General features: G+C 39.8%; 1 protein-coding gene across 2 annotated transcripts in view; it reads right to left on the bottom strand.

The window, feature by feature from the left end:
- hspa12a (heat shock protein 12A) overlaps positions 1 to 21,798 on the bottom strand; it is a 110,004-nt gene extending 88,206 nt beyond the window's left edge. Inside the window, exons 1-2 of one of the 2 annotated variants that reach the window (XM_047351940.1) lie at positions 21,512 to 21,798; positions 21,137 to 21,323 (exon numbers count right to left, since the gene is read on the bottom strand). In XM_047351940.1, the coding sequence (XP_047207896.1) occupies positions 21,137 to 21,179 (43 nt within the window). In that variant the 5' untranslated portion in view covers positions 21,180 to 21,323; positions 21,512 to 21,798. Of the gene's footprint in view, positions 1 to 21,136; positions 21,462 to 21,511 lie in introns of those variants that run through there. The other variant, XM_047351941.1, reaches the window with a different exon arrangement.
- Positions 21,799 to 22,243: the final 445 nt, after the last annotated feature.

Genomic DNA, 22,243 nt, shown 5'->3' with positions numbered 1-22,243 from the left:
ATGATGAAAATTTAACATTCATATATTTTAGATTCATTGCACACTAACTGAAATATTTCAGGTCTTTTATTGTCTTAATTCGGATTATTTTGGCATACAGCTCATGAAAACCCAAAATTCCTATCTCACAAAATTAGCATATTTCATCCGACCAATAAAAGAAAAGTGTTTTTAATACAAAAAACGTCAACCTTCAAATAATCATGTACAGTTATGCACTCAATACTTGGTCGGTAATCCTTTGGCAGAAATGACTGCTTCAATGCGGCGTGGCATGGAGGCCATCAGCCTGTGGCACTGCTGAGGTCTTATGGAGGCCCAGGATGCTTCGATAGCGACCTTTAGCTCATCCAGAGTGTTGGGTCTTGAGTCTCTCAGCGTTCTCTTCACAATATCCCACAGATTCTCTATGGGGTTCAGGTCAGGAGAGTTGGCAGGCCAATTGAGCACAGTGATACCATGGTCAGTAAACCATTTACCAGTGGTTTTGGCAATGTGAGCAGGTGCCAGGTCGTGCTGAAAAATGAAATCTTCATCTCCATAAAGCTTTTCAGCAGATGGAAGCATGAAGTGCTCCAAAATCTCCTGATAGCTAGCTGCATTGACCCTGCCCTTGATAAAACACAGTGGACCAACACCAGCAGCTGACACGGCACCCCAGACCATCACTGACTGTGGGTACTTGACACTGGACTTCTGGCATTTTGGCATTTCCTTCTCCCCAGTCTTCCTCCAGACTCTGGCACCTTGATTTCTGAATGACATGCAGAATTTGCTTTCATCCGAAAAAAGTACTTTGGACCACTGAGCAACAGTCCAGTGCTGCCCGGGTCTGGGGAATGCGGCACCTGTAGCCCATTTCCTGCACACACCTGTGCACGGTGGCTCTGGATGTTTCTACTCCACACTCAGTCCACTGCTTCCGCAGGTCCCCCAAAGTCTGGAATCGGCCCTTCTCCACAATCTTCCTCAGGGTCCGGTCACCTCTTCTCGTTGTGCAGCGTTTTCTGCCACACTTTTTCCTTCCCACAGACTTCCCACTGAGGTGCCTTGATACAGCACTCTGGGAACAGCCTATTCGTTCAGAAATTTCTTTCTGTGTCTTACCCTCTTGCTTGAGGGTGTCAATAGTGGCCTTCTGGACACCAGTCAGGTCGGCAGTCTTACCCATGATTGGGGTTTTGAGTGATGAACCAGGCTGGGAGTTTTAAAGGCCTCAGGAATCTTTTGCAGGTGTTTAGAGTTAACTCGTTGATTCAGATGATTAGGTTCATAGCTCGTTTAGAGACCCTTTTAATGATATGCTAATTTTGTGAGATAGGAATTTTGAGTTTTCATGAGCTGTATGCCAAAATCATCCGTATTAAGACAATAAAAGACCTGAAATATTTCAGTTAGTGTGCAATGAATCTAAAATATATGAATGTAAAATTTTCATCATGACATTATGGAAAATAATGAACTTTATCACAATATGCTAATATTTTGAGAAGGACCTGTATATTTTAGATACATTGCACACTAACTGAAATATTTCAGGTCTTTTATTGTCTTAATACGGATTATTTTGGCATACAGCTCATGAAAACCCAAAATTCCTATCTCACAAAATTAGCATATCATTAAAAGGGTCTCTAAACAAGCTATGAACCTAATCATCTGAATCAACGAGTTAACTCTAAACACCTGCAAAAGATTCCTGGGGCCTTTAAAACTCCCAGCCTGGTTCATCACTCAAAACCCCAATCATGGGTAAGACTGCCGACCTGACTGCTGTCCAGAAGGCCACTATTGACACCCTCAAGCAAGAGGGTAAGACACAGAAAGACATTTCTGTACGAATAGGCTGTTCCCAGAGTGCTGTATCAAGGCACCTCAGTGGGAAGTCTGTGGGAAGGAAAAAGTGTGGCAGAAAACGCTGCACAACGAGAAGAGGTGACCGGACCCTGAGGAAGATTGTGGAGAAGGGCCGATTCCAGACCTTGGGGGACCTGCGGAAGCAGTGGACTGAGTGTGGAGTAGAAACATCCAGAGCCACCGTGCAAAGGTGTGTGCAGGAAATGGGCTACAGGTGCCGCATTCCCCAGACCTGGGCTACAGAGAAGCAGCACTGGACTGTTGCTCAGTGGTCCAAAGTACTTTTTTCGGATGAAAGCAAATTCTGCATGTCATTCAGAAATCAAGGTGCCAGAGTCTGGAGGAAGACTGGGGAGAAGGAAATGCCAAAATGCCAGAAGTCCAGTGTCAAGTACCCACAGTCAGTGATGGTCCGGGGTGCCGTGTCAGCTGCTGGTGTTGGTCCACTGTGTTTTATCAAGGGCAGGGTCAATGCAGCTAGCTATCAGGAGATTTTGGAGCACTTCATGCTTCCATCTGCTGAAAAGCTTTATGGAGATGAAGATTTCATTTTTCAGCACGACCTGGCACCTGCTCACAGTGCCAAAACCACTGGTAAATGGTTTACTGACCATGGTATCACTGTGCTCAATTGGCCTGCCAACTCTCCTGACCTGAACCCCATAGAGAATCTGTGGGATATTGTGAAGAGAACGTTGAGAGACTCAAGACCCAACACTCTGGATGAGCTAAAGGCCGCTATTGAAGCATCCTGGGCCTCCATAAGACCTCAGCAGTGCCACAGGCTGATTGCCTCCATGCCACGCCACATTGAAGCAGTAATTTCTGCCAAAGGACTCCCGACCAAGTATTGAGTGCATAACTGTACATGATTATTTGAAGGTTGACGTTTTTTGTATTAAAAACACTTTTTTTTATTGGTCGGATGAAATATGCTAATTTTGTGAGATAGGAATTTTGGGTTTTCATGAGCTGTATGCCAAAATCATCCGTATTAAGACAATAAAAGACCTCAAATAGTTCAGTTAGTGTGCAATGAATCTAAAATATATGAATGTTAAATTTTCATCATGACATTATGGAAAATAATGAACTTTATCACAATATGCTAATATTTTGAGAAGGACCTGTATGTCAGGATCTGCCATTTTGGGTTTTGTGTTTATTTACTTTCTCAGTTAGGTGTTTCTATTCCTTTGGGTTTAGTAGTTATGTCTGTTTATTCCTTCTGTCATCCTGATAGTTTTGTTCTCTCTCCTGGCTGCTAGTTTTAGTAGTAATTTCTCCCCTCACCCATAGTTCCCTTGGTGGTTGCTGTCTCATGGTTTTTCCTCTGGTTATCAGTACAGTTCTCCTTGCTTCTCTGGGTTTTCTAGTTTAGTTTCTCGCTTATTGTTTCTGTGCTTGTTTACCGTTAGGTTATTTATTCTTGCTGTATTCTTCTAGTTTATTAGTTCCTTTTCCCCCTCTGGCCTTAGACCCCCTTTTGTTATTATTTACCCAGTTGCTTGTTTCCCTTATGATTAGTTGCCCTTTCCCAGCCATGCTCTTTTGTATAGTTCATCATGTCCCTGCTTTGTCTAGTTAGTGTTTCTCCCAGTTAGTTTAGTGTTTGTTTCCTTTTTATCAGTCAGGTGTTTTTTTTGTTTTTTGTTCCCTCTACATTTAGTTAATGGTTATTCTAGATTCTTATGCTTCATTTGGTTATTTATCTTTGCCTATAGTTTTGCTTAGATCTGTTTTCCCTTGGTTATGTTAGGTAGTTTAGTATCTTGCCCAGCTCCTCGTGTTCCTGGTTACCCTTGCTAATTAGTGTCACTTATTCCCTCAGTTCCCTGCAGCCTGGTCCACACCTGTTACATGTTTCCTCTGATTACCTGCCTCCCTGTCTTATTGGTCCACACTCCACTTCCCTCAGTTTATAAGTTATTTAGTTTTCATTGTTCCCTGCTGGTTCCTCCCATTCCCTACCCTCTTGTGCCTCTGTTGGGATAATAGTTCATTTTGGAAACTTCATGTAAGTTTTGGACTGCCCTTGTAAATTTTGGAATCGTCTCCTGTAAAGCTTTTAAAAAACCTTTGGATTAAAGAAAGAAGCTGTCCCTCATCATGTTGCTGCCCAGTGCTTGTCTGCATTTTGGTCCACTACAGCCACAGACTTTGACAATAGATGGTGTTAAAAAAAAAAAGACAATTAGGTTGTGACAGTGTAAAACTACTGCCATGTTAGCTTTGTTTTACTTTTCTTAAAGATCAGGGTTTCTACTACAAACTCTAGTCAAGCTTTAAATGCTAGCAGTAATGGCGTCCCCTTTTAAGCATTCACTAACTGATTAACTGATAACTCCATCCTCTTCCTAAAACAAAAACAAACAAAAAACTAAAACTATGTTTTTTCTTGCATTTTTGTGCAAGCTGTAATTAAAACAACCTTAAAAGTCTGCTTTCTGCACTAGAAAAAGAAGGACTGAGGGACTATGATATGAAAAGATTTAGCTGATACACAATATCTTGGAAGTTAAACAAGATTTTTTGCATATTATTATGAGTGTATATTTGCTGTTGATTTTGCCATCAGGTAAACCTTATGGGCCACTGGGAGGTTTTTGGAAACTGTTGAGTTTCTAATTGAACATATTCTAATTATTCCTAGAGACATTTTGAAGAAACATAAATCTGTTTTAAACACAGCCTTGTTAATATAACCATAGTCGGGGGAGGGGCTGTTTGATCACTGAACTCTCAGGAGGGCATTTAAAACAATGCTTTGTAGGGGTTGTCCGACAAGCAAATTGAAGAACTGTTGAGATGATTTTCTTGCACAGCTGGTGCTCCTAGCACAGACAAAATGTCCCAGAAGCTAACAAAAGTGAACAGAAAATCTGTGAGTCACTATCCTTGCTGCTGAACCTGAGCTTTGTGAACTCACAAGGTATAAATGGCTGGAAAGTGAAAAAAGAAGCCTGCTTTTCTAAAGCACAATGACAACATGCTCTCCATTTAAAAAGCTGAAAACGCCTGTTGCACCTGTCTTTTAAACACTGACATTTCAATTCAATTGAAGATTGTCTCCCCATTTGTGACCATCATTTTCATTAGTGTAGCTTAATAGCCTTTTCTAAGAGTGTTCTGTGAACACATACAATAATAATACTCCCTCAAGGTATTGTAAGTGTCTGGCAGAATTGTCTCTCAACGGGACATCATGTTATCCACCCTATTTTTTGCCTCACTCAACCTTTTCTCTGGTACACCCCTACAGTGAGGATGAGTGGTCTAAAGAACTGTAAAACACTTTGCCAAGCAATTACTCCACAGAATAACAGACCACCTGTGGCTAAAATCTAACTAGCCACCATCCAGCTTGTCTCCCTGTAGCACAAGAGTTTACTCCCAAAATTGCAATTTATACCAGAACAATAACTCCAACAATCAAATCACAATAAATGCATCTAAATGAACATTTCATGAGCACCATCATATACCATCAACATAAAATGCATAGCTTTTCAAATTCTTTCCAATCTGTTAAAAGTATGTCCAAATTATTTTTGTTTGCAATTCTGTGACAGTACAATGTACACTATTTTTGAATAAAATGGCTTTTCAAATATTGTTAAAAGTAAATTTGTTCCTTGAGGGGCAGACATAATGTAGTAAATCTGGAAAACAATAATGAAGCACTATATGTGTTTTTACCGACATTACTCAATTCCAAAAAAATCACAGATGTATAGTCATTCTGGAGGTACTTGCAGTGACTAGTAAAGATAAGTACTCTTAGCAGTGCTAATATATACACTACAGACCAAAGGTTTGGACACACCTTCTCATTCAAAGAGTTTTCTTTATTTTCATGACTATGAATATTGTAGCTTCACACTGAAGGCATCAAAACTATGAATTAACACATGTGGAATTATATACTGAACAAAACGTCTCTTCTGCTTGTTGCCTGTCCTCAGCAGTGGTTTCCTAGCAGCTATTTTACTATAAAGGCCTGATTCACACAGTCTCCTCTTAACAGCAGAGATGTGTCTGCTGCTAGAACTCTGTGTGGCATCGACCTGTTCTCTAATCTGAGCAGCTGTTAACCTGCAATTTCTGAGGCTGGTGACTCGAATGAACTTATCATCCGCAGCAGATGTGACTCTTGGTCTTCCTTTCCTGGGGCTGTCCTCATGTGAGCCAGTTTCTTTGTAGCGCTTGATTGTTTTTGCGACTGCACTTGGTGACACTTTCAAAGTTTTCCCAATTGTTCGGACTGACTGACCTTCATTTCTTAAAGTAATGATGGCCACTTGTTTTTCTTTACTTAGCCTCTTTTTTCTTGCCATAATACAAATTCTAACAGTCTATTCAGTAGGACTATCAGCTGTGTAATGTATCCACCTCCTGCACAACACAACTGATGGTCCCAACCCCATTTATAAGGCTTGAAATCCAACTAATTAAACCTGACAGGGCACACCTGTGAAATGAAAACCATTTCAAGTGACTACCTCTTGAAGGTCATCAACAGAATGCCAAGAGTGTGCGGAGCAGTAATCAAAGCAAAACGTGGCTACTTTGAAGAACCTAGAATATAAGACATATTTTCAGTTGTTTCACACTTTTTTGTTTAGTATAAAAATTCCACATGTTAATTCATAGTTTTGATGCCTTCAGTGTGAAGCTACAATATTCATAGTCATGAAAATAAAGACAACTCTTTGAATGAGAAGGTGTGTCCAAACGTTTGCTTGTATAACTTTTTTAAAAAGACAAATCAACCACAACCCAGAGATTTATAGTATCCCCACTTTCTAGATTGGAAATGTTTATTTTGTAAACATTTTCTTTCTCAACTCTCCTGTTTCCACCAGAACTGTCCATCGGGAGCTCCACAGGGTCAATATACACAGCCGGGCTGCTATAGCCAAACCTTTGGTCACTCATGCCAATGCCAAACGTCGGTTTCAATGGTGCAAGGAGCACAAATCTTGGGCTGTGGACAATGTGAAACATGTATTGTTCTCTGATGAGTCCACCTTTACTGTTTACCCCACATCTGGGAGAGTTACGGTGTGGAGAAGCCCCAAAGAAGCGTACCACCCAGACTGTTGCATGCCCAAATTGAAGCATGGGGTGGATCAGTGATGGTTTGGGCTGCCATATCATGGCATTCCCTTGGCCCAATACTTGTGCTAGATGGGCGCGTCACTGCCAAGGACTACTGAACCATTCTTGAGGACCATGTGCATCCAATAGTTCAAACATTGTATCCTGAAGGCGGTGCCGTGTATCAGGATGACAATGCACCAATACAATTCAATTCAGTTTTATTTATATAGCGCCAATTCACAACACATGTTGTCTCAAGGCACTTCACAACAGTCAGGTACATACATTCCTATTAATCCTAACAATTGAACAGTGCAGTCAGAGTTAGCTTTTTATTCAAATTGGATAAAAAGTTTTTCTATCTAAGGAAACCCAGCAGATTGCATCCAGTCAGTGACTTGCAGCATTCACTCCTCCCGGATGAGCATGTAGAGACAGTGGACAGTCACTGGCGTTGACTTTGCAGCAATACCTCATACTGAGCATGCATGTAGCGACAGCGGAGAGGAAAAACTCCCTTTTAACAGGAAGAAACCTCCAGCAGAACCAAGCTCAGTATGAGCGGCCATCTGCCACGACCGACTGGGTGTTTGAGAGAACAGAGCAGAGACACAAAAAGAACAGAAGCACTGATCCAGAAGTACTTTCTATGGGAAGGAAAAGTAAATGTTAATGGATGTAGCTCCAATACACACAGCAAGACTGGTGAAAGATTGGTTTGATGAACATGAAAGTGAAGTTGAACATCTCCCATGGCCTGCACAGTCACCAGATCTAAATATTATTGAGCCACTTTCGGCTGTTTTGGAGGAGTGAGTCAGGAAACATTTTCTTCCACCAGCATCACGCAGTGACCTGGCCACTATCCTGCAAGAAGAATGCCTTAAAATCCCTCTGACCACTGTGCAGGACTTGTATATGTCATTCTCAAGACAAATTGATGCTGTTTGGCCGCAAAAGGAGGCCCTACACCATACTAATAAATTATTGTGGTCTAAAACCAGGTGTTTCAGTTTCATTGTCCAACCCCTGTATATGCAGCGAAGAGCAGTAAAAAAAAAAAAAAAAAAGAAATATACGCGGTTAAATAGTGAAGCTGAAATTAACTTAATAAAGTACTAAATACAAATGTAAAGCACAAGGTAGTCCTTAATATTGCACCTATAAGTGAGTGAAATATTGCACCTTTGGTGGGTGAAGTGTTTAGTGCAGGTCATTGTGTAGTGAGAGTCTACAGAGTGTGGCCATGGTTCAGCAGTCTGACAGCTTCAGGGAAGCTGTTTTTGAGCCTGGTGGTCTTGCTCTGAATGCTCCTTAGCCGCCTGCCTGAGGGTAGGGGCTGAAACAGTCTGTGTGGGATGGGTGGAGTTCTTCATGATGCAGATGGCCATCCCCCTGCATCACGATGTGTAGAGGTCTAAGGTGGTGGAAGGACTGATCCCCACAGTCCTCTGTGCAGCCTTTACCACCCTCTGCAGAGCCTTCTTCTCAGCAGCAGTGTAACTGCTGTACCATACGGTAATGCAGGTGCAGCGGATGCTCTCCACTGCACAGTGGTAGAAGCTCCTCAGGACTGAACTCCCAAGTCCAGCATTCCTCAGTTTCCTGAGGAAGTAGAGATGCTGGTGAACCTTCCTGACCAGACGGGAAGTGTTGGCACTTCAGGTGAGGTCATTGGATACATGCACACCCAGGTATCTGAAGCTGGGGTCCACGTACACAGCTGCTCCTCCGGTGTGCAGGGGAGGGAGAGGGTGCTTGTCCCTTCTGAAATCCACCACCATCTCCTTTTCACATTGATACAGAGGTTGTTTTCTCTGTACTACTGCACCAGGTGTTCCATCTTCTGATGAGCCAGTGTTGATGGTGAAGGAGGAGGAAACAGTGTTGTGGATCCTAACAGCCTGATGTTTGTTGGTCAGGAAGTTCAGCACCCAGTTCCCCAGTGTGGGACTTCCATGAGAAGAGAGCGTCTGCACTAAGTCTGTGGGATGAAAGTATTAAACGCAGAGGAGAAATCCAGGAAGAGTAGACGGATGTAGGGTTTACTGCTCTCCAGATGTGTGAGGGCTGTGTGGACCACCGATGAGATGGTGTTGTTAGTGGAGCGGTTCTTCCTATAGGTGTATTGGTGGGGGTCCACAATGATGTTGATGGAGTCCTTGACATGAGTCATGACCAGCCTCTCGAAGCACCCTCTAGCCTCTCATATTTCTTTAAGGCATAGGCGTATTAATGAGGATTTCATGATCCCACCATTTACATTGAAGTTTATTTTATGGTTTCCCTTTTAATTTCTCACACTGTGGTATTAAAGTTGTTATTGTTCTGCTGTGTCTTATTCTCCTTGGCTAAATAATCAAACTTGTGACCCAATGTTCCTTTTGAAAATCAGAACGACTTTGGCAAAAAACAGGACATTCTGCGTTTCTTGGCTTTTAAATTTTCATTGAATTGAACATAGAGTGAAGCTAAAGCACAACATGTCTATTCCCCAGCTGTAACCTACCAATAGCCTATTTTAGTACTTAAAGATCCTGGATTGCTTTTCAGTTGTACGACATTCTTTAAAAGCAGCAAAAAGTAGCATGCTGCTGATTTGAAAGCTACCAATAACACATTAACTGTAGCATCATGTGGCAGTACTGGTGGGAGATGCTGAATTTATGCACAACATATCTTTCTACAATTTATGACTAAGTAATGTAGGGCCCTATGATTCCCATGATCCGGACATTAGGACCATAACTGGGGATATGGACAAAAAAATGGAATACCTAAAAGCAAGTAATCTCAGAGAATTTGGCCAGAATTGGAATTACAATCACAATCAGCTTTATTGCCAAGTTTGTGCACACAAACGAGGAATTTGACTCCGGTACACTTTGGATCTTTGTACATACACTACAGGTCAACAATTGTAGACACACTTTCTCATTGAATGGCTATGTTTATTTACATTTCAAGACTCTTTGGAAAACCATTTCAGGTGACCACCTCATGAAACTCATGGAGAGAATGCCAAGAGAGCAAAGCAGTAATCAAAGCAAAGGGTGGCTATTTTGTAAAAGTCTAAAATATAAAAATGTTTAGAATTATTGCACACTTTTTGTTTACTATAAAATTCCATGCGTACAGTACACCACACCAGTTTAACCCTAAATATTAAGAATTTAGAAGCTCTCTCATTCCTGCAAATTCATTCATATACCAAGATCCTCAGTTGAAACCGGATGTGCATTTACTGAAACATTTACTTGCCATAATCCTTTTGTAAAGGTAACAATAAAGCCTTGCATGTTTTAGGAGAAGGGTCATTTCAAATGTTTTAGCTGTTTTCTGAAGCCCAGTTTACCCTGTTGGCACATTCACAGTAGAGGCTGACATTTTTTCGGGAGTCCCACGGGTCACGGGAGACAGCATCAGTAAAGATCACGTGATTGGGATGGTACAGGATAAAAAATGAACGGGAGCAGACGGGAGCGGGAGCTAATCAATAGGAGGGAAAATAAACTAGGATCAATTGTCTTTGGAAATGTAAAACTGAGACTTTGTTATAAACTTTAAGAAAAAAAAACTTGGATCGACGCCGCCATTGTGTAGTTTTTTTCCAAGAAGCCTATACTATAATGCGGGTCAAACGAACTACACGACCCACAAGCCAACAGTGCTTCTGATCGATGTTTTCCACTTGCGTTCAGAATGGGGGGAGCAAACGCAGGTGGAGAACTGGACGTGGTAAAATTGGATTTGCAATGTAAAGTCAGAAGTAAAGACTTATCTATTAAACTCATAGAGCTGACGGGAAAGTCGCAAATATGACCGAACTTCAGGAGAGTTGAATGTAGCGGTGTTAACACGCAGTCTGCTGCTTGTAAAACGTGTTTAGTCGTAATCAAGGACACCAGTGATTAAGGGACACTTGTAAGACAGATTCTGGATTGAATCAGCCCTGCATCTCTTCATTCATCAAACCAAAAGTACCATCATGTGTCAAGACTCATCTGACCAACAAAATTGCTGCATGTGCACTAAAGATTTAAGAGGTAAGGTACGGAAGCCCGTGAGGGGACATGGGGAAAATTATTTCTTTTGCATCCCCACGCAATACTTTTGCGTTCGGCATTTTGGAGCAACAGCACAGATGACAAACTGCTCATGAAACAAACAGTGATTGATATGGTTTATTTTTCATATGCAGGTTAACACACAGTAAACAATGCGATTAAATGCTTTGGATAAGAAGAACTGTTCAAATCACGATAAAAACAAAAACACTAATGGCGTACAAAAAAAAGTACACATCATGCAGCAGTAATAAGCAAACAAAGTGTCACAGATGTGGTTTCATGCAGTATTATTGTTGAGTAGTTTGTTTGACAGCTTGTGGCTAAAAACTGTCTTTTAATCTGATTTGAAGATAATTTTATTTAAGGCCGATTTCAAAATAAAACTCAATAAATCTCAAAACGGGTGTAGTGTTTGTTCCATTTTTGCAGTTATCTGGTTTGGAAACTATCCCACAAAGTATTGCGAAATAACGCAAAGACTATTGCGTGGGAACACAAAAAAGAAAACAATTCCCCCATGTCCCCTCGCGGGCTCCGTATAGAAAGGCTTCATCAAGGGAAGATATTAAATAAATATGTTGTGAAATAGAAAAAAATTGAATGTACCATTAAATGTACAATTTATTTAATACATCATTAAATATTAAGTGTACCACTAATTACGTCATGTCGTCTTTAAAATTATACTTAATTATTCAGTGGCACATTTAATTGCATAATATTCCATTTCATGATATAATGGTACATTTATTGTTTCTAATGATGTATTAAATAAATAAATGGTACCTTTAATTTAATGGGACATTTAATGTTACATTTCTTTCATGATACATTTACTTCACTTATGGGACATTCACAACATTTATTTATTTAATGATGATTTTATTGTATTAATTTTGTCCAGTTTGACCCTCCATTCTTGATGCCTGTATAGGAGGTCATGTCAGAATTTGAATCAGGTGTTCTGGAGCAGACACACATCTAAAACTTGCAGGGAAGGGGTCCCTGAGGACCAGGGCTGTGAACCATTGAGGTACAGTTTCTAAATTGTGAAAGCAATGCCTTTTTGCCCTTTTGTTCAACAAGTACAGTTCTCTTACTAGGTGCATTTTTCTTTTGTTCCAGCAACTTGAAACATAAAAGTGATGTCATTGTTCAAAGGAAACGATCACTTAATAAATAAGTAAAATACAACTAGGTACATTTTGTTTATTCAACTAAGATAGGCATGGTCTGTTTCCTTGTTTGATATTTTATTATTTCTTCATTATTATTCTTTTTACTTTAACTGGCCTTTACTAAACAAAGAAATTGCCAAAACACTAAATGAAGAAAACAAAAATGGGAGTGGCACAGGAGTGGGAGTCGTTCTGAATGGGAGCGGGATGGGAGTGGGAGTCAATTTACCAGGAGTGGGACGGGACAGGATTTTTTTCGTTATGCTGGCCTGGGATTGGGATGGGACAAGACATTTTTCTGTGGGAGCGGGATAGGACAGAAGAGAAAATCCACTCCCGTGTCACCCTCTAATTCACAGCAGTATTGCAGCGTATGTGATTATCACTAAACTCTGAACTTTGAGTTCATATCCTTGAGCTTGACTATCCTCGAACAGTTTGCTTACATTCATAATAAAAAGTGTTCTACTTTTTTTAAATACTGACACCTTGTAGACAACCGAGATATTAAAGAGCTTCACAAAAACTTAAATTATTGCTCGTATTGAATTTAACCTATTTATTTGTAAATCTGTAATATTTGCTTTAATAAAACACATGATCATATTAACCTTTTTAGGCGAAAGAAAATTTTTACAATGCTAAAACAATGTATTGCTGAAATTACTCATATTTTAACCACAGCTCTTGTTCTCTTTCAAGAGTTAATCTTTAAGTATGCCATTTATGGATTTCAGTTTTTACTTCGATCAACCAGTCATGTTTACATTGTTTCACATTTCCATGCTGAAGTAGAAGGACACAGAATACCTTTTAGTGATGTTGGGACCCACAGCCATGGTTACAACATGAAAGGCCAGTACAGACTTTCCTGGAACTTCCAAAATAAATTATATTAACCTACTTTCTGCAACTGAGCAAGGGGGGGGTCCAAGGTTGTCATACGATCCCGCAATCATATGCATAAGTTAAGTATTGATGAATTATTGTTGAAAGAATCTGGTATTCATTCAGTCAGTCAGTCATTTTCTACCGCTTATTCCATAGTGGGTCACGGGGGAGCTGGTGCCTATCTCCAGCAGTCTATGGGCGAGAGGCAGGGTACACCCTGGACAGGTCGCCAGTCCATTGCAGGGCAACACACATACAACCATGCACACACTCATTCATACACCTAAGGGAAATTTAGAGTTACCAATTAACCTAACAGGCATGTCTTTGGACTGTGGGAGGAAGCCGCCCTTTCATTCATAAAAGGGGTAAATTAATGTATAAGCATTGCTTACTTTCTCTCTGAGGCCTGCAGAAGCAAACTGTCCCAGAGAAGTCCCCAGTAGAGACACTGTCTCTACAAGCCGAGTGAAGTGGTTTTCCCTGCCTGAGAGAAGCACAACAGGAGCCGCATCACCGTGGTTACGGTAACGTGCAGTTTGGCCGTCAGACAGAACAGCCGCCACTCCCCGCAGCTAAGGAGGTTAGCTGTAGCTAACCGTTTAAAGACTGTGGATTTTCTTCAAACTTCGCCGCCCTGGACAACATTCCTCACCACAGTTAAGTGTTTGGGCAGAATAATATAGAATCGATTTAGATTGAATTGATCTAAACGTTTTTCATTTTATAAAGTTTGGTGTTATTTGTGTTGAACTCAGCTATCTTGGTGCTAGCAGAATTTCTGGAGCACACGTGTTCAGGTTGTGTTCTTTGTTTGTGTGTTTTTAAAGTTAAGACAAACTTTATTTAAAGGGTGATCTTAAACAGAAGGGTGATCATAACGCACCGTCCGCGCTCATGCTTTTTAACCCTTTTATTGACGGTAGTTTTAGAGGTGTGTGTTTGATTCTGGTGCTAAGCTTTCAGCCTCCTTTGTTAGCTTCAACTGCTAACAGGTAAGGACACGTGCTTGCTGCCAATTAATATTTACCCCGAAAAGGTTAGTTTTCAATCCAGTAAATAATGTGTCCCTAACATCATTTTACTAAATTTGATAACTAAGTAAACACCATTAAGCCCCATTTCTCCAGAAAGATTTGGCTCTTTTCCAAAATATTCCCTTAAATATTTTACCATTTCCTTTAGTTGTAAAATCTCTGTGCTCATACATAACAGAAACAACAAAGCCAAAAGGATTAGAGACAGTAATAAACAATCAACAAAAGCCATAAACTGTCAGGTACAACCACACACAGAGTTAATATCAACAACTAAGTCATATAAACTAGCTATACTGAACATTAGATCTCTGTCAGGAAAATAATTTTTAATGAATGACTTCATTACTGACAACGATCTTGGTGTTATGTTTTTAACAGAAACATGGTTACATGAATTTAATGAAGCTCCCATTCTGATAGAGGCGACGCCTCCGAACTACAATTTTCTTTGTGAGAGCAGACAACAAAGAAAAGGTGGAGGGGTGGCCACTTTGTTTAAAGATTTATTAGAGTGTAAAAAAGTATTTCTGGGCAAATTTGACTCTTTTGAATATTTGGCTCTCCAGGTAAAGAGCCCGGTTCGAACAATGTTCTTGAATATTTACAGCCCTCCTAAGTCCAAAACAAACTTTATCAGTGATTTTAATGAGCTTTTATCTGTGATATGTGTTGATTATGACTGTTTAATTATTGTGGGAAACTTCAACATTCACATGGACAAACCTGAAGACAGAAGAGCAATAGATCTATGTGACACTCTTAGAAATTTTGGTTTGACTCAACATGTTAAACAGCAAACGCACAAACAGGGACATATTTTGGACTTGATCATCACTAAGGGTCTAAACATTTTCAAGGCATCTGTAACTGATGTTGCTCTATCTGACCACTTTTCTGTTATTTTTGAAAGCATCACTTGCAATGACTCAGTTTGCCAAAGAGACATGATAAGAAAACGCATCTTTAAGGACAGTGCTGCTGAAACCTTTAACCAGATTTACTCTTCTACCGCCACTTTGCCCTGTAACACTGTAGATGAGCTGGTAGATAACTTTCATTCTAAAATCTCGGACATCATTGATTCAATTGCTCCAATTAAAGTGAAAGTCGTTTCTGGGAAGAAAATGTCTCCATGGAGAAGTGCTACACCAGTCAGAAGTGAAAAAATGGAGTGTCGAAAAGCTGAACGCAGGTGGCAAAAGACTGGAATCCAGGTTCACTATATTATCTATAAAGAGAGACTATACAGATATAACCTACAACTGAAAAAAGCAAGGGAATCTTTCTTTTTTGAGATCAGCAAAAACATTAACAATGCTCGTGCATTATTTGCCACGGTCGACAAGTTAACAAACCCTCCTGTAACTGTAGCATCTGAACTCCACTCTACCAGGGCCTGCAATGAATTTGCTAAATTCTTTACTGAAAAAACCCAAAAGATCAGAGAGGCAGTCAGCACATCCACATCAACTCCAGTACCAATGTTGTCTCCAACTAGAACTGATTTTGACAAACTTTCCCAATTTCACCAAATAAACTGCAAAATCTTAGAAGAACTCGTACAGCAAATAAGCTCTTCTTCCTGCTGTCTCAATCTTTTACCCACAGCTTTCCTTAAGAAAGCTTTGCCTGTAATAACATCTGATTTGACACAAATAATAAACACATCCCTTTTGTCTGGTGTTTTCCTCCAGGCCCTGAAAACAGCAATTATCATACCTCTATTGAAAAAGAGCAACTTGGACAAGCTGCTACTACAGAACTACAGGCCTATATCAAACCTCCCCTTCATCAGTAAGATTATTGAAAAAGCTGTGTTTCAGCAGTTAAACAACTTCCTAACAACGACCAACCGCTTCGATGTCTTCCAGTCAGGCTTCCGTGCTCACCACTATACAGAGACTGCTCTTGTCAAGATGTTCAATGACATCCGTATAAATGCAAACTGTGGAAGAACCACAGTACTGGTATTATTGGACTTTAGTGCAGCATTCGACACTGTTGATCACTGCATTTTATTAGAGCGCCTTCCTGGTACAGCACTCATTTGGTTTAAATCCTACTTGAAGGACAGGGACTTTTTTGTGTCAGTAGGTAACTTTACATCAGAGAGCACAAAAATCACATGTGGCATTCCCCAAGGGTCCATCTTAGGGCCCCTCCTATTCAATATCTACATGCTCCCCCTAACTCAGATTTTAATAAACAACAACGTAAGTTATCATAACTATGCAGATGACACACAGCTATGCGTTACGATGTAACCAGGTGACCATGAACCCATTCAAGCGCTGGTTAAATGCTTAGAAGAAATCAATGCATGGATGTGCCTAAATTTTCTTCAGCTGAATCAAAACAAAACTGAAGTAATAATCTTTGGACCAAAGGAAGAGCGTTTAAAAGTTAGCACACAGCTTCAGTTAATACAGCTAGAAAACACTAGTCAGGCTGGAAACCTGGGTGTAGTGATGGACTCAGACCTGAACCTTCAGAGGCACATAAAGGTAGTAACTAGGTCGGCCTTCTATCATCTAAAGAACATCTCCAGGATTAAAGAATTAATATCTCAGCAGGACCTTGAAAAACTAATTCATGCGTTCATCTTTAGTAGAATTGATTACTGCAACGGTGTCTTCACAGGTCTGCCTAAAAAGTCAATCAGACAGCTGCAGTTGATCCAGAACGCTGCTGCCCGCATCCTCACTAGAACTAAGAAAGTGGAGCACATCACCCCGGTTCTAAAGTCCTTACACTGGCTCCCTGTAGCTCAGAGAATAGAGTTTAAAATACTTCTGTTAGTCTATAAATCATCATTTTGGCTTAGCACCAAAAGACATTACAGACTTGTTGTCAGTGTATCAACCAGCCAGACCTCTCAGGTCATCTCGCTCAAATCTACTCTGCGTACCCAAAACCAGAACCAAACATGGAGAAGCAGCTTTTAGTTTTTTTGCTCCACTAATCTGGGATAAACTGCCCGAAAACTGTAAAAGCGCCGAAACCCTAAATTTGACTGTGCCATCTAGGCATGATTAGTTGCGTTCTCAGTCCAATTTTCCTTTGATTTTCTTGTCCATCATTCTATTCTCTTTACTTTATTTTACTTTTTTTAATTACCTCTGTTGTTTGATTTTATCATTTGATTTGTTTTTCTCTGTCTGTATCTGTTTATTTGCTTTGTGATTGTATTGTAATTGTATGTACAGCGCTTTGAGTGTCTCGTTGCTGAAAAGCGCTATATAAATAAACTTACCTTACCTTAATAATATTTCTCTAAATATTATTTTAATAAATAAAGGCAGCTAACGAGACCCCGTTTAGAATTCGTCATCCAGAAGGTTGGTTTTATTCAAATCATTCTTTAAAATATGATTTTGTTAAAATAATATTTGACCTGATCTTGCATTGTGAAGGGTTGTCTAAAGGTATGCTGATTATTACCTAAGTGAGTTCCAAGACTAACTTAACTTCACTCCCGGATTCTTCAAGATAATCCTTGGTTCTCAAACATAAACATTGCATGGTAATGTTGCATCACTTTTTTGGTCATGGTTTCCAATCATCTTTAATCAACTTGTTTATATTGTACATAGCCCATTAGTCTTCATTATTCTTTAATTCTGCTTGGTAGTTTAGTTAGATTGTTTTAGCACAGTAAAGAGTTTGTTGATTAAAATATGTTTGACTTTGAGTTGACTTTTTTTTGTTAATAAATTCTTGTATTTTAAGAAATTGTGTGAATTAATTCCATGTGTGCAGAGTTTTGCTGTTCAATAATGTCAGAGCTCGTCTCACACCTTTCTATTTTGTCCTAATACCATCGCCTCAATGGGCTGGTATTCACAGGACAACCCTTAACAGACCAAAATATTATTTGATAATATATTAAAATATTAATATTAAATATTAAATAATATTCTCAGATTCATAATCCTAACAGTGAAAATGATGTTATATTACTCAAAGAGTCCGTTGGAATGATGAATTTTGAAAAAAAAAATTAAGAAGCCCATCAGTTAGAGTCTGAAAAAGGCAGATTCCTGAAGAGGTTACAATCTGAGGAAATGCCTGAAAACTCTCTGCTGAACAATGGCTTTCCTTCCTGTCTGTCTGTAATGGAAACATCTGATAACAATAAAAGCTCCAGTTTTAATCCTGCCTGGATGCTGAAGTGTTTCCTTAATTCAGGTAAGAGTATATGACAGCACAGTGACATCCAGGTAAGCATATCATTATATGTATATTTTTGCATTATTTTCAACCCACCCACTATTATCTTTGACATCAGATGTCTGCAACAGAATGCCGTATAAATATTTGCTTTTTAAAGCTGTCTTTTGTGTTCTGTCAAACTTATCAATATCCAAGTAATCTACTACAAACATTGCTTGTTGTTTAAAACAGCCTTTATAAGTTCAACTTTTGACATCTAAAGGAGAAACAGCACAAATAGTGTGAATATAGATGATAAACTGTGATCCAGGACCGAAATTCTAAAAACTTCCACTGTGGAAAACCTGACCAGTGTGCACTAGTGACTCTTTTGTTTCATGAAAAAAACAAACACTGCAGTTAACAGCAGATCATTCTCATTACAAATCACCAACAGCAGTAACTACTAATCTGGCAGCTGTGAGAGATGGCATAAACAATTTATTTTTATAAAACGGATACATACAAGCATATGCACTGGGATAGCCAACACCCAATCAGCAGTGCACAACATAATTTAAATCTGTAGTCAACAATGTATCTATAAATAAACCCCAAAGTAGCTGTTAAACATCCAATCATCAATTTACCGTTTCAGGTATTTGAGCAAGACAAGGTCTGCACAGTCCACCATCAGGCTGCAGTTGGCATTCAGTGAGTGCATTGCATAACAATGGACTGCTGCCAGCCCCCAGAAAGACCAGCCTCATCAACTAAACTCTGTATACATGTTTTCCCCCTTTTTAGGCTACATGCCTCAAGTGTTTGCTGTCATGGCAATAAATTGGAGCAAAGACTATCTCCCATATTTGCGAATAAGAATGTCCATCTCATAAATACTAGAACTGCTCTACAATTTATTGACATTTGCGTATTTTCAAGGAGAAACCTGAAACTAAAGCTCAGTAAAATTTAATGGAGGTTTGGTGCAAAGAAAAACTGCAAAGAAAACTGTAATGAGGCGTATTTGTAATGATTTACACAGTTGGAGTAAAGAAGGTTCCAGGAAAGCCAAAGTACATTTTTTGCTGCACAGGCTTTTGGAATACTGTGGGAATTTATTCATATTCTAAATCAATACCTGTCCTATTACCAAAAAACAAACAAACCAAAAGTCAAAATATAACGTTCTTATACAATACTGTGCAAAAGTGTTAGGCAGGTGTGAAAAAAAGCTGTAAACAAAGAATGCTTTCAACAATGGAAGTGTTAATCATTTATTTTCATCAATCAACAAAATGCAGTGAATGAACAAAAGAGAAATCTAAATCAAATCAATATTTGGTGTGATCACCCTTTACCTTCAAAACAGCATCAATTCTTCTAGGTACACTTGTACACAGTTTTTGAAGGAACTCGGCTGGTAGGTTGTTCCAAACATCTTGGATAACTGACTACAGATCTTCTGTGGATGTTGGCTTCCTCACATCCTTCTGTCTCTTCATGTAATCCCAGACACACTCCATGATGTTGAGATCAGGGCTCTGTGGGGGCCATACCATCACTTCCAGTGATTCTTGTTCTTCTTTATGCTGAAAATAGTCCTTAATGACTTGGCTGTATGTTTGGGTTCGCTCATTTAGCATTTTGTAAATTGATAAAAAATAATCATCATTTATATTTCTGAAAGCATTCTTTGTTTACAGCATTTTTTTCCACACCTGCCTAAAACGTTTGCACAGTACTTTATGTACTATTAAGTGTTTATTAAGCTTGATGAAAAGTTGTCACTGTGGGGTAAATTGTAATGGTGTTAAAACTAAGCCTACTATGCATTCAGCAATTATAGTGTATAGTTATTCCTAGCTATGTGTCACTGAATAAAATATCTATAGTAATGTAAGTAGGAAGCAATTTATGTAATTAATTATTGATCATGAATATAAATGTAAGAACAAAAAATTGCATAAACAAAAACTACTGGAAATAAAGTATGCAGATAAGATCAAACACACTTATCAGAACTGGAACAGTAGATCTGTATAGTTCTTACCGTCCCTTCACTGTTTACAAAAGATAAATTGTTAAATTGAGGGTTGAATAAAGCCTCAACAATGTCAATCTGTAGTATGTTGAGGAATTTGTTTCGAATCTATTACACTGAAAAGCCGTATTTCGGTAACTGGAACTTAACCAGTTGACAACAACAAAACAAACCTTTGCGGTTATAATCCACAATTCCCCACTTTACAGCACTATTTAATGAATATCCGTAGCTACGAAACCCATCCTGGCCAGACCCCTGGGCGGTGATGAGCACTGCGTTACCTCAGGACATGCTGCAGACTTTGCTGCACTGAGTCACAACTCCGGGCCATGGGACCAGCCTGTGCGCCGTTACATTGAGCCGAACAGGGATGTGTCTACTCTTCTGTCGAGTGTGAACGCCCTAACGCGTAATGCTCTCCATTTCGTTCAGAAAACACAAGTCCCAGAGATAAACTTTGATAAGTGGCCTTTAAACTGCGGCGATGTCCTCTTTGCGCAAACCCCTGGAAAGCCCAGGCTGGGCTCCACACTAATATCCCGTTCCTGCAATGCGGCAGATATGTCGCAGATATTTTTTGAAACTCATCACCCGTATAATGTGAAAACGCCTTTATTTCAACTGTTTAACTGAACGCAGATCTAAAAAAAAAAAATACATACATCATGAACGCGCCCCAACGTCGCGCAGAGCGTTGACAAACTGCTCACAGTCGCGGAAATAAAAATAAAATAAAAAAACTACTACTGTTACAAAATGCAAACGCTTCAAACGTGTGGTCCAAACTAAGTCAGTCACCTGTTATTAGATTTTCTGTTCCGGTGTCCTTTTCGGTCATCATGTCGCTTAGTTCAGCCTCCACCCAAGCCTTTTCTCGATCCAGCAACACCAATCGGTTTTCCTGATTTAGTGGTCCGCAGGTTCTGAGGAAAAAATGAGCACCACGCTGCGAAATCGATGTTCGCTCCGGCCTGTCGTCTCTTCTCTGCTTGTCGTATTTAAGAAAAATGCTTTAAAGAAACATGTAACTGATTTTGGTAATGGGCTTATACGGGAAAAGGGGACGGCGAGCTTCAGCAGACAGGATGTTGGAGCTCAGACTCGCTGCTGCTGCTGCTGCTGAACGCCCCGCCCACCCTTTTCACTGTCCTGGTCAGGAATGCTGTCACTTACCGCTCTACTGCAGATCTGCTCAGAGCTAATCTTTGGCCTCACTCAGCGGGTTTCGCACATTGGGCTCTTTCTTAGGCTACCTCAGAGCAAGTGGCAAACAGCCTCATGTCGACTAATCAAACTTACATTTCCATGATTATTCAAAACTAAGAACAAGATAATCTGAACATAGCGACTTGGAATTTGGAAAGGAGATAGATAATTAGATCATAGGCCTCCTGACACTAATAATGCTCATTTAAAATACAGGCAATGCCACTTCTTATTCTTAATTATATCCAGTTCAGTTTTTTATATAAGATAAATTCATAGATTGCCTTGTGTCACTGTGTTTGAGTGCCCACCCAAACACGCCCTTTATATACAGGGGTTGGACAATGAAATTGAAACACCTGTCATTTTAGTGTGGGAGATTTCATGGCTGAATTGGACCAGCCTGGTAGCCAGTCTTCATTGATTGCACATTGCACCAGTAAGAGCAGAGTGTGAAGGTTCAATTAGCAGGGTAAGAGCACAGTTTTGCTCAAAATATTGAAATGCACACAACATTATGGGTGACATACCAGAGTTCAAAAGAGGACAAATTGTTGGTGCACGCCTTGCTGGCGCATCTGTGACCAAGACAGCAAGTCTTTGTGATGTATCAAGAGCCACAGTATCCAGGGTAATGTCAGCATACCACCAAGAAGGACGAACCAAATCCAACAGGATTAACTGTGGACGCAAGAGAAA

This window comes from Girardinichthys multiradiatus, chromosome 22 (assembly GCF_021462225.1).
Source record: "Girardinichthys multiradiatus isolate DD_20200921_A chromosome 22, DD_fGirMul_XY1, whole genome shotgun sequence".
Classification (NCBI taxonomy): Eukaryota; Metazoa; Chordata; class Actinopteri; order Cyprinodontiformes; family Goodeidae; genus Girardinichthys; species Girardinichthys multiradiatus.
This window is presented reverse-complemented; position numbering and strand designations above follow the sequence as displayed.